The following is a 16853-nucleotide window of genomic DNA, read 5'->3' as shown; positions in this document are numbered from 1 at the left end:
GATACATGTCTGAAATAACAAATTTGCTTAAACCACCTTTAATAATATTAAAATTTTTAGTTGTTCATTTGTGAAGACACTGATGTTAATGATTTCTCACAAAAATTAGGCAACAGGCTAAACTTTATTTCTACAAATCTCTTCAAATGTTTACATTTTTAAATGACTAATCACTTCTACAACATTCTTAGGAAATCCCAATGTCCCATGACAGGTAAGCTATTTTTAGAAGAACAGAAAAACACGGTACTGTGCTGTAGCATCTCATCCACATGAATACAAATATGATCCCACCATATCATTTCTCCGTTGAAGTGAAAATTAGATGGTTTTCAAGTCAGCTGATGCCATTGTAGGTACTTACACCCTGATAAAAGTGAATGAGTCATGTTGTCACATCATCACACCTGTGATTTCATGTGACACAAACTATCTTCAGTACAGATCTCCAATAAAGTTCCCAGCACCTAATTAAGTTTACAAGGACGAGATTGGCAGGGCATATTATGACCTGTATGGAGTACCTTGGAGGCTTTATATCTATATTAAATTTACAGGTATGTTTTTTTCAGTTTGTATACTGTGTAACTAATATTACAGTAATAATGTATCCATCCATTTTCTTAACCGCTTGTCCTAACAAGGGTTGCGGGGGGCGCTGGAGCCTATCCCAGCTGGTGGCGTACATCCTGAACTGGTTGCCAGCCAATCGCAGGGCACACAGAGACAAACAACCATCCACACTCACAATCACACCTATGGACAATTTGGAGTGTTCAATTAACCTGCCATGCATGTCTTTGGAATGTGGGAGGAAACCGGAGTACCCGGAGAAAACCCGCGCAAGCACGGGGAGAACATGCAAACTCCACCCAGGAAGGCCAAAGCCCGGACTCGATCTCACGTCCTCTGCACTGGGAGGCGGACGTGCTAACCAGTCAATCACCGTGCCGCCCGTAATAATGTAGTACAATCATAATAATACTGTATTGTAAATAATTACCATGCAACTAGCCACTGTTTCAGCCTCTAGTGAAGGAAGACAATAAGTAGTAATGTCACTAAAAACGTCATAAGTGGACAGAAATTTCGGGGATACATGTCCAATGTATACTGAAAATGACTTCTTTTTTTGTTTTTTGTTGTTTTTTTACAATAAAGTTGTGGACAATAAAACAAAAAGATGTGCTATTGTTTAATCTCTTATTATCATATCTTATCATCATAGCAGACTGAGTTATCATTTGTATTGATGTTTGTGCAGATATTTGGCCACTTATAAGACTCAAGAGATTCCTTATTCTGCTAATTCTTTCTCTTGAAGGAACTTCATAATGACCTATAAGTTAAGATGTCCCTCACGCTAACTGCTCTTATGTAGTAAAGATAACATGTAAATGTAGAAAACCGAGTCAACGGTGTCAATCCACTTGTGCTGCCCATTTCCACACAGAGTGAGTCACCAACAGTCCCAGTCTGCATGTGTATGTGCTGTGCGTTGACCTGAGTGTCCACTTGTGGAAAAGCCCCACAGCCACAGCGAAAAAAAGCAGAGGTGAGAACGGTAAAAGACTTCTCTGTTCCCACTCAGGTCTGCAGCTAGGCAACACTGGCACTGTGAGGTGTGTGAGGTGGCACTTTTCTTGTACTGTTTTGAGTCTTGTGATTTCGGGTTAAGGCATGTAGCAGACAGGAAAACTAATATTTCATTATTTACAGGACCTTCCTATATTTCATTGGACTTGTTATTGAACATCCCTCCATCCATCCATTTTATGTCCCACTTATCCTCGCTGGGTCAAGTTGTGCAACTTCATTCCTGATCATCGTCAAAGAACTTTGACCCGGTTCACGGAAATAAAACTTGCACTTGGACTCAAGCGTCAGCAGAGGAGATTTTGACACACTACGAGGAAAGAAGTACGTGATCATGAACATGTGGAGCACGGCGGGAGCCCTCCTGTTAATTCTACATGCTGGTAAGAGATTGTTCAGTTGTAGTAACGATATATCCAGTAAAATCAGTCATGTATCTTTTAATGAAAAATGAAGCTACATTTTGATGAATATTGGGGCAAAATTAACTTTTATGATGATATTAAAATGTAAACTCAGTAATTACTGGATAGACTATTTGGAAAGATACTTTTCATCTATTATTGAATATCAAGTTATTAGTTTCATGAAGTTTCATGTTCCAAGTAGTTGGGCCTCATAAGTGAACCAAGGAAAACCTTCAAAACTGGACAGTAATTTGATTGGTGGATGTGAATTATTTTTTTCTTGTACAAGGAAAATAAAAGTGATGTATTAGCAATTATTTAAGATGTGGGTTCGGCAATTTGAGTTGACCGAAATTTCTTATTCAAAGTACAGGAGTAGTAACTCGGACTGGCATATGAAAAAAATGAAGTGATTGTTTATTAAAATCTAAAAGACAAATTTGCCATTCAAAAATAATAATAAAAATGTTAGAACATTTTCAGTAAATGGTTTGTAAAAGTAGGTGTCGCTATCTTATTGAAGATAATTGTGTAATACAACTGGGGCATAATTACCATTCAGCTATCAGTGTTATTGATTGAGTAATTCAATGTGTTTCCCCTTCACCTCAAAATATTGCTTCTGTACCTTGACTTGGATGAGAAAACATAAACAAAATATGATTTTAGCCCCTTGACATTTTATGCAAATTGGCAAAGGAAAAGATGAGTGGAATCTGTGAGTCACACTGGTGTCTGTCTTCTCAGTGTGTGGTCAAAGCATCATCAGGTGGTGCACCATCTCGGAAGCTGAGCAGAAAAAATGTGAGGACATGTCGCTGGCTTTCGCTCAAGTCTCCATCCGGCCGTCGCTCAGCTGCGTCCGTGGAACCACAGTGGAGAACTGCGTGCAAAAGCTCCAGGTTGGATCCTGACTTCTCGTCATACTCGAGGCTTTAATTCCTTACTTTTCAACATGTTTGACTTCCTCTGTGATTTTGTGTGAATGTTAGTTCAGTTAGTATTAAAATGTGAGCATTATAAGGCGGTATGGCTCAGTGGTAGAGTGGTCGTCTCCCATCCCGTCAGGTTGTGGGTTCGATCCTCATCCGTGACCATGTTGTAGTGTCCTTGAGCAAGACATTGAACCCCGATTTACTCCCAGTGGCAGCAAGCAGCTTACCACTCGTGTGTGAATGGGTGAGTGTGAAGCTTCAATTGTAAAGCACTTTGGGCACCATATAGTGTAAAGCACTATATAAAAAGCAGTCCATTTACCATTTAACAGGACCAGGTGAAGTGATCCCACTAAACCTTTCAATTGGTGCCATGACCCGGATCCGAACCGGGGTAGGTGGTGTTGCCTGTTGTTGATTTTATTTCCTGGTTACGTCTGTGTAGGGAAACGAAGTTGATGCTTTGTCCATGTTTGCCACTGATATCTACAAACTGGGGAAGAGTGCCTCACTCAAGATGGCTGCCAGTGAAACAAAGGCTGATCGTAAGATGATTTGTCTCCTCACCATGCAATTCAACAAGCTCATATCATTTTCACAAGATCAAAGGGTACTATGAACATGACACAATGAGTGCTGTCTAATAACTGTGTTCAAAAGAAACACATGACTACCCAGATAAGGTAAAATAAATAAATAAATAAATAAATGTAATTTAATTTAATTAAAAAAACACAGACTGAATTTGAGATTTGAGCCAAGGTTCCATTTAATATGTGAGTAAGGTTTTATAACAACAGTTTCAACAGGAGATGAAGAACCTCCGTCTGAGTTACCGGATTGGTTTTTCCATTTATGGTTGTACATTTGCCAGTCAAGTCTTTGTTTAGTCATCTAGTCTTGCTTTGATAAGCTTTCCCAGATCCCATTGTTTACTCTCTTTTTGTTCCCTCAGGTACCGGGGCCTCCTACTTTGCAGTCGCCGTTGTAAAAAGGGCCGATTCTAGCATCAACATCAATAACTTGGCAGGGAAAAAGAGCTGCCACACTGGGAAAGGCCGAACGGCCGGATGGAATATGCCCATCGGACATTTCATAGACCAGGGCCACATGTCTGTCATGGGCTGTAAATTCTCACAGGGTAGGAAGCTTTCATTCTTTAAGTGCCCTTAGAAACATGCACTCATATTTACTGTGTGTGCACATGATCAGGTGTGGCACAGTTTTTTAATAGCAGCTGTGTTCCGGGAGCAAATGAGGCTGGTGATCCTCCGTCGCTGTGCCAGCTGTGTTATGGAGATGGAAACGGACAACACAAATGTGAGGCGAGCAACAAGGAGCGATATTACAGCTATGAAGGAGCTTTCAGGTAAAATACTGCACCTGTGAAATGGCTTTATAAGGGGGATTAGGAATAGTTTGATAAATTGCAAAATATTGACATAGTCAAACTATAGAAACACGGTTGAAACCCTCAATTTGAACGCCCCTCAAGGATTACTTCACTCTTTTTTTTTCTCTGGGTATTCCGGGTTCCTTGCCCAGCCCATAAGTTTTTAGGTTAAGCGAAAATGCAAAATGTTCCATTGTAAATGTAAATGATTGTTAGTGGATGGTTCCCCTCAACTTTAATCGTCCCATTAGGTGCCTGGCAGAAGGTGCAGGAGATGTTGCTTTTATCAAACATACAACTGTTGAAGAAAATACAGATGGTAAGGACTTACTTAATTTAATCACTAGCTACATTATATCATATGGACAAAGTATTGAAAGACACCATGAGTTGATTTGGTCCGTAACCATGTATTTTTTCCCCCACCAGGTCACGGCCCTAAGTGGGCACACATATTCAATTCAAAAGACTATGAGCTGTTGTGTCGTGATGGCAGAAGACTTCCTGTCAGTCAGTGGAAGACTTGCAATCTGGTCCGCGTCCCGTTTCGAGGTGTCGTGGTTGGCAATCACGTCACTCCGTTTGTGGTGTTTAACATGCTTGCTGAGGGTCTGGTAGGTCCAAACATCTCAACCAGTTGCAGGAACAACAGCCTCAAACAAGAGAACATTTACTAGAATTGTGGGTTTGGCATTTCTTTTGTTAATGTAGTGCATGCACACAAGTTGGCTTGTGTTTAATATTGTCAGGTTGTCACAATTTGGGCTATAGATGAATATTTCAAATATACTTGATTGTGTTGTTATTGTAGTCACTAACACTCTTAAAATACAATCTTAAAGCTAATGGGTCAAAAGTAACCCAAATTGGTTGAAATGGTTAACACAGCACTGGGCCCAATAGAGACTGAGCCGATACTGGGTTGTTTATAACTAGCACATTTAATTGAGGATGTTGGGTCCAGATTTTGACCTACTAAAACTGAACTACTAAAGAAAATTGGTTACCAGCCAGGTTATCAGTATAGATATGATTAAAATAATGGATAATTTTAGTGCCAACATTTTCTGAGCAGTTCTAAAGTTCAGATAGGAACTTTCATTGGTTATTTTATCTTTAATGCTTGCTATACAAATTTTAATAACAACCAGGAGACTGCATATTCTCAGTTGAACTATTTACTGGATGCCAGAAAGATCAAGTACACAGCTGCGGAACCTTATCTGCTGAATGCGGAAGAAGATCTAATCTATTCAAAATAGTCTCTACTCCTATACTGTCTTGGCCGCCCACCTACACAGGCGACGGCTAAGCCTAGCCCATGTGAAAATATGTGACCTGATGGTCTTAACTGGTTTCAACTGGATAAGTGTGCCAGAGTGCAGATAGATAAAGCCGCCAAGCCAGGACAGATCACAGCGACACAACGGTCTAGCTCAAGTCACCTATCTAATCACGAAGAGCCCTAATCTAACAATGAAAAAGCAGCAACTTTACCGAAATGAGTAGTTTGCATATTGCTATTTTTGTTTGTCTTTACAATGGATGCCTTTCCTGATTAACCCACTCTTGGGTAAAAGTAACCCAATCCTGGTGATATAAAGTCGCAACCCACATTAGCTGAAGATTAAATAGCTTTGAAAATATCTTTACTGCATGTTATACTGACTATAGCACCGAAAGCATATGGCTAGCTATGGCACCCACTAGCCAAGAGTTGAGCTGCACTATATTTATTTACAAAGTAAACTAATGACCAGCGCACAAGTAACATTATCTTTTGAATACCTAAAATCCATGTGGGAACTTTGTACTTCTCTGCATTGTAGGGTACTGGGGGGAAAATTCAGAATACAAATTAATGCTATTAATATATATTTTTTACAAGCTGTCCATGACCCAGCCGCAGTGGGTCCATGACCCACCAGTTGAGAATCATAGTTTGACTGTGTTTTGCTGAGTGACATTTTATGAAGTATCATAATTAAATCATTTCTTCCCATGTGTAGGAGAAGTCTGGATTCAACGTGTTTTCCTCCAAGCCTTATGGAGCAGGAACGGTGCTCTTCTCTGAGTCCGCCGTCATGTTTCAGAGTGCCGAGTATGATGACCCAAAGAAATGGATGGGTCAGCTCTATTATAATGCCATGAGTGCCATGGACTGTAAACTTCCAGGTGCCTGTTCCTCTTGTTTGCATCTATTCACATGCATACCGTACATATTGCCATGACTGCAGGACCCTTTCAGAAAGAAAATACCTTTAGGCTTATGTGCTTATATTTTTATGTTCATCTAGAAAACTACAGCACTTAGAATACCTATGCACTGTATTAGGTATTAGTTATAGCTACCAATCAACAAAGAGTACCTACCCATCTACAGTAGCGACCTAACTACATTATCCATGCTAAATAATCTTCCAAAGTATTTATCTAGCTGTTCACCTGTCAATTACCACTAGAAAGCACTTTGCGGTGGTGTGTGCTGGCATCGGGCGAGCAGCAGAAATGTGCTGCGATGGGCAGTGCCTTTCAAGAGAAAGGGCTTACTCCGAATGTCAACTGTATCTATGGTGACTCTGTGATGGACTGCATGGAGAAAATAAAGGTAAAGTGTTCAGATTAGCAACAGTCGTTTTTTGTGTGTGTGTTTTAAAAACAAGTACCACTTCCTTCTCAGAACAACCAGGCGGATGCCATCACTCTGGATGGAGGTTATATCTTTACAGCTGGCAAGGACTATGGCTTGGTCCCCGCTACTGGAGAGAGCTATACAGGTACAAAGAAGACACTCATTGAAGCAAAACGATTTAGCCAAAGTTCATCACAGATTGACAGTGTTTGACATGTTTCTCCAGCAGATCGGGATGGCTCCAATTATTATGCCGTTGCGGTGGTGAAAAAGAGCAGCTATGACATAAGGAGTCTTGATGATCTGAAAGGCCGTCAATCTTGTCACACTGGATTTGGTCGCACAGCTGGTTGGAACGTTCCTGTATCAATCCTGATTGAGAAAGGCCTGATCAGCCCTCAACATTGTCAGATAGCACAAGGTCAGTGACCCACTGATCACAAATCATCTCTGACCAAGTGAAACATTTTCTTATTCGTTTTTCTACCGTGGTCTGTAGCGGTTGGTGGGTTCTTCAAGCAGAGCTGTGTACCAGGTGCAAATCAGCCCGGTTTCCCTAGCAACCTGTGTGGCTTGTGTGTGGGAGACGACTCAGGGCAGAACAAATGTGAGAAAGGAAAGGACCTCTTCGATGGATATGACGGTGCCTTCAGGTACAAAAGTCATACCAAACCCGCTTCTTCATCAAGACAGTTTTTTGTTTTTCTTATCACTGATGGTTCTGCCCGGTGATATATGTTTCCTGGCACTAGGGTTGTCACGATACTAAAAACTCAAAACTCAATATCGATACCAAGGAAAATATTCAATACTCTATACCATTTTCAATACCACAGAGATAAAAAAAGAAAAGAAAAGACAAATACTTTTAAAATGCATAGAAAAATATTTTTATTAACATGATCGCAAGTAAATAAAATTATTCATAAACAGAAAAGGAATTTTTTTTTAAACAAAAACAAGAGTCACTTTTTCACATGTGCAAATAAATTATAAATTATACAAATGAAAATAGCTCATACAAAAATTGCTACAATTACAAAATTTTTGGTTGTCTGAGGTAAAAATACTCATAGGAAACATTAATAAAAAAAATTAGGTGGTTAACTATACAAGTGAACAACAATCAATATTTGAGGTAGTAAACTACACAAACAATCAGTCAAAATGAACATCAAATGCTGTAGTTAGCTACACTTTTTTAAAAGCAAAAATTTAAAAGTGTGAATGTCTCTTAAGGCATACAAGGGTTTAGAAATTGAACTTTATTCTATGAATGACTGTTTAAGCCGTATCACTGATCTATATTTTCTTTGCTGTTGGAATATTATTATTATTTTACAATTAGACCAGCATGTCAATGTGCTCCTCTGTGAGTCTTGCCCTTCTTAGGTTGCAAATGAGCCCTGATGTACTAAATACACGCTCTGACGCACAACTTGAAGCAGCAATAAACAGGTACACATTCACTGTGCATAAAGCTTATCCATGAGCCTGCGGCTAATGGCTAATAACAAAAGAACATTCGGCTGAGCATAAAGCTAACCGCTGTAGCCGGCTAATGGCTAATAACAAAACAACAAGGCATCTTGCTTTTTCTTGTCCACCAAGACTGGCTGGTTTGGCCCTACTGCCGCCGCAATGGAAATACTTACTTAGCAGCTGTAAAACGTAGTTGAGCAAGCGAGGTCGCAGTGTTGCCGCAGGCTGCCTGCCAAATAGGCTGCACTGCTTAGCGTGGCGGACTTTGCAGGAACGCACATATCGTATTGATACCATGACAAATTAGTATCGTATCCGAATATGACGTGTAAGTATCGACATTTTTGACAACCTTAGCTGGCACCGTTACCCCGTGAGTTTTCTCGGGGTACTCAAATTAGTAATAATTTGTTTCCTTCAGGTGTCTGGCAACGGGAGAAGGAGACGTGGCTTTCATCAAGCATTCGACTGTGTTTAAAAATACTGACGGTATAAGCCGAGCTTCTATCACACAAATATGACATTTGACTGGAATCCCCACATGGAGCTTTTGTGTGGTTATCCAGGGAACTCGACTGAAAGTTGGGCCACAGATCTCCTGTCCAAAGACTTCCAACTGTTGTGTCCCCATGGCAGCAAAGCCGAAGTCAATCAGTATAAATATTGTCATCTGGCGCGCGTCCCCGCCCATGCCGTAATGGTGCGGCCTGAAACCAACATCCACACAATCTATGGACTCCTGGACCATGCTCAGGTACTAAAGAAGAGAATGGCATGTTTTTCAACCGCCATAATTGGGAAATAGGGATAGAGATGTTATGATCGACACCACATATCCCACCCTTCACTCTGAGTCAGCTCAGCTGTGATAGGCCTCAACTTCCCTGATAGATAATGAAGCGATGTCTTGCCACGTTCCAACCACACATTTCTGACGCATTTTCAAATAACTTGTCTTGCCTTCATCTGCTTCATTTTCCTTTACCTTCACTGTCCTTCTTGTTTTTTCTACAGACGTATTTCGGCAGCGACACAAGTACAGGGTTCCAGATGTTCGACTCGCAGGCATTCGAGGGCACAGACCTTATCTTCAAAGACTCCACCGTGCGCCTTGTGGGCGTAAGTGACAGAAAAACCTACCAGGCGTGGTTGGGCCAGGAATACTTGGACTCACTGATTAACATGGAGTGTAATGCATCGTGTGCAGGTACTTGCTTCAGACGTTGATAATATTTTGTGGGAATGTTTTAAAATGAGATTTTTACGACTAACATGCTGAATGTATTTTGTCACCTTTTCCGTGTCTTGCAGTAATGTCCTCGCTGTGGTTGGTCATCGTAGCGCTGCTATGCTCCATGCTGACGGCCATCTGAAAGTCAACATGCACAATTTCTTTTCACGCTCCCTTCCCTCACCTTGTTCTCTTTTCCTAATCCTTCCATCACAGAGCACTGGTTAAATATGGATACCAATCCCCTCTGATGACAATTTTGAAAATGCTTTTATGGGACAAAAACTGCCACTTGTAGCTGTGAAAGAAAATGAATCTGCCTCTAGTCTACCAATTTGTTTACAGAAGGTGAGCTGCCATATCAGAGCATATGCTGCCACCTGTTACATTCTCAGAGGTTGGTAGTCAAGTGGTCTTGACCAAAAATAACACCCCCCCCCTCCCCCCCGTCATTCATGATGTGGAAATAGGTGTGCAATGCAAATAGAATTCCAGCTAAACCGAATTGGTTTTAGCACAGTGAAAGACTCCTTGTAGATGTTCTCTTTTGTGAATCTCTCAATCAGTACCTCCTCTTGTTAATGGTCTATTCTTTTTTATTCAGTTCAAAATGTATTGTGTATTTTCTTATACCCTGAGATTTATTTTTATATGATGTTCAGATACCATATCAGTGTATATGTACTGACTCATACTGTCTGAAATTAGTGCATTTATTCCTCTGAACAGAGATTTTATTTCAGTGTGAAATGATAAAACTTAACTAATATTTAGTTGCCAGGCCAGTGAGTCTGCACGGGTATTAAAGCTACTGTATTTAGCTGTGTTGTGTATCTTGTTCCAAATAAATCCTGAAGCATCAAAAGGCATTTGTGTCATGTGTTTTATTAATTTTTTTTAATCAAGTGTAACTGCTGCATAGTCTTTTTTTTATTCACCTCCTGAGCTGTGTAATGATTAAGCATAATAAAGATTTAAGAGAGTGATTAGAAAATGTTAACTGGTACACGGATCGAAAGATACAGTATGTACTGTAACAAAATGCAGTTAAGTGTTTATCAGGGGGCATGTGTTCCCCCTGCAATAGGTCTTTCTGTATGTTTCACTTTAGCATCTGTTAAGAGCTGATGCTGTTAGTATTCATGACAAGTTTGTGATAGGCAGAATTTCTAAAGCTGCCTGGCCAAACTGATTACAGTTTTGAATAATTTCTCCCTGAGAAATAACCTATTATTCACATATGAACAGAGCACTGGTGTCAAATTTGAGGCCTAGGGACCAGATCAGGACCACCACATCATTTTGCAGTCCACTTATACGAGTAGTATGACTGCTTTGCATTTGTTGCAAAATAGATTCATATTGGCAGAGAATTTTAATTTACTTAATTTTAATCAGTTTCGCAAACATTTTCACCAAATCCATTCTTAATATGAATTAAACAGTTGCACACAATGTAGTTTACTAAAATATTTGCTTCCCACTATATTTCCATTTAGTTTGATTTTAAATGTAATTTGCTGATTGAAATTTACAGTATACCAAACAAAATGTGTATATCACCGGCATCGGGCCAAAACCTCATAAGTGACAATTTGGCTCATTTCTTTTTTTCTTTTTCCTTAAACCTATACTTTTTGTCAGTCCACAGTGGCTGTCATTTTTATGAATTATTGACCAATCTTAAGTGTTGAAAATGATAATGATCTTTGATAATGCAATGTGAATGGTTGAGCAAAAATACAGTTTTTGGGGTTTCCTGAAAAGTGATGATTTTGAAGGTACAAGGTTGTGGACTGAGGGCAGCGATAATATGAGGTGATTAATGCTAGACGGTAGGGCTGGGCGATATATCGATTTTTAATTAATTCAAATGTTTTGTTGTGGACGATTAAAAAATATATAACATCGATGTTTTTTTCATCCCTTTTGTTGCGCCGCGGCTAGTTTCGCCCCCATGGGCTTCCGTAGCTTTCGCTCTGCCAGTCGTGTCACACACTCTCTACGGCAGAAACTCAACAGCAAAAACAAAAAAAAAAAGTTTACTGTTACCATGAAGTCATTTACACAAGGAAGCACGTATGACAAGAAAGGGGCACAATGAGACCGACCACCAAAGTGGACACGTTGCACCTCGCTAATGATATGGCACTCATGTATACAGTGAGGAAGAATTGATTTCACCACTTAATGAAAACGGGAGAACCCCGGTATGTACGACTGCTACCTAGCCGCAAGTACCGGTATATTGCTCAAGTTGCCCTACGCCATTTGTTTTGGCAGTGGTTATTTTGCTATGACTGGCAACTCAAATGCTAGCGATAATTTTAATATTGGTCAATCGCCGGAGCGAGGAAATCTTTAGTCTGTTGTAAATAAAATATTTTACCGTGATTGCTTATAGACATTTACAAGCTTATGTGAATAGCACAAATGTGCAAGTTTATGACGCTGCGTGGTCGCAACCTGTACCCTATCTTGTCAAGACGGACTCGCCGCACAAGCACTTAGTTTTCTTGGTTTAATTTGAAATGTAAAAGAAAGAAAGAAATAACAAAATGCAATAAAATCTAGGGGGGGGGGGGTTGTGGTGTCGTAAATTGTATCAAAAAAACGGAGATTTTATTTTTAGGCAAAATCGCCCAGCCCTACTAGACGGTTTTCACTGTCACAATATGCATCTGAAGGAAAGCTACTTATAATGTAGCCCTTGCAAATGAGACTGATTTAAGTCTTCAGCTGAACAAACACTAACTGTAGTTCCTTAAACAGAGATTTAAACCAAAACCTCAAAATTGTGAGGCAGCCGTGCTAACCTCTAGATTATACGTAGCATGTGCTATTTAGTAAAAACATTACGCTAAAATTTCCTTTGCCAGAGAACCCATCACATTTTTTACAAACTGTGTGAATACTCAAAATGGATGAACCACACACGAATTTTAATTATGTTAATGTAATCTCTTCACAACTGTGAATCATCACCATAAACTATATAGTACACTATGTTCATATATGGTATATTAAATTCATACTAATTTATAATAATGGCCTAATGTTAAAATTCCACATTGGTTTGACTGAAAGGAAGTCAGTTTGTGTAACTGGCGGCCACCATCTGTATCCAAATCACACATTAATCCAAACGCGTGTCTGTGACATTGACATTACATAAATTTCCCAGGTGCATCAAAACGTTCCATGGTTTGAGGTCACTAAGTTTTGACAGGACTTTTACAGTACGTCTGAATGATTGCTGTCATTCAGACAGACTGTTCAGCATCCATATTGAGGGATTATTTTTTAATCTGTCGAGATCCATCTTTCCATCCATCCTTGACTTCATTGACAAACGTCTCTCGGACTCTCTTGAGTCGCCTGCCGACGTCCTCCACTCCCCCGGGCACTCGATCAGTCTCCTCTCGGACCTGCCGCAGCGTCTGCGACCGCAAGACCCGCTGCGAGGCGTCCCGGCCGACTATCTGAGCCTTGGTGATAGCATAGGCTGTGATCTGTGCTGCCCTGCGAAATGGACGAGATTCCGCCAGCTTCTCGACGACATGGAGTTTGTTGAGCAGCGACAGCAACATTCGAGACAACATGATTTGCTGTCACCTCCGCGCAGTTCTAGCGAGCAGGTCGATGACTTAGTTTCGCAGTGTACGTTTGAGAATCCCCTAAAAAGGCATAACCCTGAAATAATAACAATATTTCATGTTAGTCTGAGGCGTAAATCCAGTGGTGAACGATTATCGTGCTGTTCTTCTAATCGGTAGTTTCAGTGAATAAAATAAAGGTGACTTACTTCACTTCAAAAGGTGTCGGTGACCGAATGTAGAACGCAACATGGAGACGAACAAGTCTGTTGTTGACTTCCGGTTCTTCTTCTTTTATTGATGTGGAAGTAAGTGCTGCGTTATCGCCACCTACTGATCAACATTTATTACTGCTTTTGAGGGATGATGCTACATCGCCTATGGGGCGGGCCACATCAGAAATCTGTATTTTATTTGATATTTTAAAATGTTTTATAAATGTATAAATCAATCACCACCAAAATTGAGATGCACACCTCTACTTAGGCCCACATCAAAAATAGCAATATGATCGACTCAATAGTTTGGATGTTATGAAATTAAGTGTTTTCTTAGAAGGAACAATTCGATGAACAAAACTTTTAAACGGTTCTTTTTAATGAACTGATTCTAAAGATTAAGTTCACTTTAAAAAACGGTCATGCCCATCACTAGTGCTATTTGCGTATGCGCGTAACATCATGGGCGCATGGATTTACGTCACACGTAACCAAAGAAAAATAAAACTTTTATTGTTATTGGTCCCACAGACCGCGATGGCATTTTTCTGAAATTGAGGCCTCATTTTCCTTTTGTTTTGTAATTACAATATCTCAACAAGACTCCCCGTAAATGCTCTAATTTTCACAAACAGATTCTTTAATAATTTCTCACTATATAGATATTTTTGGGGAAAAATAAAGATTATGTAAATGTATCCCTAATCGTTTGTCTCAACATCTTGCCATTGGTCAATTGTTCATGGCTCGTTCATGTCACACAAATTTGTTTGGGGGGAAAGGGTGGTTAATTCTAAACCTTTGGGGTGACATCTAAAGTGCTTTTTCTGAGTCAAAACAAAAAAAAAATTGGAATTGTGGACTGTTGTCAAGTCATCCTGGGCTAAAAATTCTGTGGGATGGAATACCTATTGACAGGTGCAAGAAGTTGCTCGACTCCATGCAAAAGATGTGAAGCCGTTTTCAGAAACTACTAAAAGTGTTTCTGATTAGATAGGTGACTTGAGCTAGGTCGTTGTGTCACTGTGACCTGTCCTGGCTTGGCGTCTTTCTATTAATCTGCACTCTGGCGCACTATTGAAACCAAGATCATCAGGTCACACATTTTCACATGGGCTAGAGCTGCACCCAGAGTGTAGGTGGGCGACCAAGACATTTTGGCCAGATTAGACCTTTACAACCAGACAAAACAAATCACTTGTTTTTCCAAATGTATTTTTTTAATTATTAGTTCACAAATAGTCAACAATGGCGGATGTGATTTGTTGCCCATTATCTCATTGGGGAATTATCTGCCCAATTCATTGTAATTAAAACAAGGGCATACATAAATATTACTGCTAATTGGGGAAACCTAAGAAGGAAAAGTAAGAATGTGTAGTTGGAATGCAGCAGTTTTTATTAATGATCGTGGATCAGTTCTTATTTTAGCAACCTTGATCCAGTAAAACAGAGCACTGAAGACCTGTGTAGTGGCTCTGCTGCTGGAAGAGTCCTATCCCAAATTTGACACGTTGTCTTCCTTCACTGATGTCAGATGTCTGTACTCTCCAATCACAAGCAGTATCTGCTAGATATCGAAAGAACAAACATTGGGTTACTCAACAATGAAGCGTTGCATTGTGGAAATAGCAGAAATTCCCGGATGTTCCGAATTGTAGTCATTTATTTAACCCCTACATACACTACTATGAAATGCAGGTGTTGCGGAATTTACCAGGCTCTTTGAGCATCCCTCTGTCATCAAAGGTCGGATCTCCTCTCGATGCTGAGCAGCTCCACCTCAAATATCAAAGTGGCTCCCCCGGGGATCTTGGGCGGCGCTCCCCGGTCTCCGTAGCCCAGTTCGGATGGGATGACCAACTTCCTCTTTTCACCCTCGCACATGCCGAGCAGGCCCTGGTCCCAACCTTTAATCACTTGTCCGCTTCCCAGCGTGAAGGTGAAGGGTCGGTCGCGGGGAATGCTGCTGTCAAACTCAGTGCCGTCCTCCAGCTTGCCGGTGTAGTGCATGTTCAGCACGTCTCCATTGCGGGACTTCATGGGGCAGTTGTCCACTCGCTTCTTGATACCGATCTGCAGCTTCTTCTTCTCAGACCCGCAGACCAGCATCGGGCTGAGCGAAAACGCCGTCATAGCTAATAGTAGAAACGCGCGCATGGCTTGTGTCGCAATTTTTGTACCTACAGCAGGCTATAGAGTTGAATCAGCACATAAAATCCGTGCGCTCAAAGAAAAAGGAAGCGGAAGTAGTGATTATATGAAATGAGTACTAACGTTAAGAAAACAGCGCCACCTTTTGAATAGGAGTTGCTCTGCAATTAGAATGTGTTTTGTTTCCCAACAAAATTATTGACAAAAGCACCAATTTTACTTAGAAAACTTTTACGGAACACCACCATAAAAAAAGCACTGAAAATAATAATGATCTAAAATATATGAATGGCAGCAGGTGAGTACACAGGTTGATTGTTTCTGCCTTCGAATGGAAGAGTATTTCATTGTTCTATAGCTGTCATACTTCCATACAGTAGCTGAACAACAATATATTTGTAATGAATAAATAATAATTTTTGGCACAATTGGATAATTTCCCAATGATGATCTCTTACTGTACGCTTTTTACTATAGCCAGCACGGTAGGCTACTAGGGAATCACAGTACAGTGGCACCTTGATTTATGACAGGGTTTTTCCTGTGTACAAAATTCAGAGGCGGCCACCTCCACCTTATTTGCTCACCACTCCCAGTCTAACTGACCTTGATAATGAATGAATGCTTTAACATGATATTGGAACTACTATTCTTATTCTTAAAACATGGAATTATCATATGTTGCCTGTAAATTAAAAAAGCGAGTCAGGTAAATTTACAGAATACATGCATGTCATGGCATATGGTCAGGATTAGGGATGTTCGATACCACTTTTTTCCCGACTGATACACGACTCTTGAGTAGTCACCGCTACTGATAACAAATACCGATACCACTAGTAAATACAATTCCCCACCCATAAATGACAGATGATTTTAAAGAAAGACCTATATATCCCAATATATTATTTTCCTTCAAATTGCATGAAATTAATGGCAATTTTGGATTAATATAATTTCGAATTTCTTGTCCCTGATTGTAAAACCGCCGCAGGAGGGTAGCCGATAATGGTATCGGTCACCGCCGTAAGTACCGTTACCTTAGAATACGTGGTATTGGTAGTTACCCATCATAGTCAGGATGATACCACCTCTGCCTCATTTTGAGCCAGGAAACCCCTGTATGAGTTGAATCCATTCCATGACCCAAAGATCATAACTCAATAGCCTATATGAAACCAAGTGTAATGAATTGAATTGCCATTAATC

The 16853-nt window shown here is 40.2% G+C and overlaps 3 protein-coding genes across 6 annotated transcripts; 1 reads left to right on the top strand and 2 right to left on the bottom strand.

The window, feature by feature from the left end:
* Positions 1–1471: 1471 nt before the first annotated feature.
* meltf (melanotransferrin) lies at positions 1472–10525 on the top strand. 3 transcript variants are annotated; one of them, XM_086089703.1, is made up of 17 exons: positions 1472–1555; positions 1720–1979; positions 2751–2905; positions 3384–3483; positions 3894–4079; positions 4151–4307; positions 4583–4650; positions 4761–4945; positions 6341–6506; positions 6794–6939; positions 7012–7108; positions 7190–7384; positions 7463–7616; positions 8867–8934; positions 9012–9199; positions 9460–9652; positions 9757–10525. In XM_086089703.1, exons 2-17 carry the CDS (start codon positions 1931–1933, stop codon positions 9816–9818), a joined length of 2169 nt encoding a protein of 722 aa, XP_085945829.1. In that variant the 5' UTR covers positions 1472–1555; positions 1720–1930; the 3' UTR covers positions 9819–10525. The 3 variants fall into 3 exon arrangements, with proteins under 3 accessions (XP_085945829.1, XP_085945830.1, XP_085945828.1); XM_086089704.1 differs by lacking the exon at positions 1472–1555 and adding an exon at positions 1573–1622 and having other exon boundaries at positions 7193–7384; XM_086089702.1 differs by lacking the exon at positions 1472–1555 and adding an exon at positions 1573–1622.
* Positions 10526–12597: 2072 nt separating this feature from the next.
* LOC147165200 (protein NCBP2AS2-like) lies at positions 12598–13610 on the bottom strand. Its single transcript, XM_086089705.1, has 2 exons — positions 13482–13610; positions 12598–13369 (listed from the first exon to the last, which is right to left on the bottom strand). The coding sequence occupies exon 2, from the start codon at positions 13276–13278 to the stop codon at positions 12973–12975; it is 306 nt and encodes a 101-aa protein (XP_085945831.1). The 5' UTR covers positions 13279–13369; positions 13482–13610; the 3' UTR covers positions 12598–12972.
* Positions 13611–14688: 1078 nt separating this feature from the next.
* fkbp2 (FKBP prolyl isomerase 2) lies at positions 14689–15758 on the bottom strand. Of its 2 annotated transcripts, none has more exons than XM_086089360.1 (2): positions 15208–15758; positions 14689–15057 (listed from the first exon to the last, which is right to left on the bottom strand). In XM_086089360.1, exon 1 carries the CDS (start codon positions 15648–15650, stop codon positions 15234–15236), a length of 417 nt encoding a protein of 138 aa, XP_085945486.1. In that variant the 5' UTR covers positions 15651–15758; the 3' UTR covers positions 14689–15057; positions 15208–15233. The 2 variants fall into 2 exon arrangements, with proteins under 2 accessions (XP_085945486.1, XP_085945485.1); XM_086089359.1 differs by having other exon boundaries at positions 14689–15060; positions 15208–15756.
* Positions 15759–16853: the final 1095 nt, after the last annotated feature.

Source organism: Leptonotus elevatus, chromosome 11 (assembly GCF_054856555.1).
Source record: "Leptonotus elevatus isolate MCC_2025b chromosome 11, RoL_Lele_1.0, whole genome shotgun sequence".
Taxonomy (NCBI): Eukaryota; Metazoa; Chordata; class Actinopteri; order Syngnathiformes; family Syngnathidae; genus Leptonotus; species Leptonotus elevatus.
This window is presented reverse-complemented; position numbering and strand designations above follow the sequence as displayed.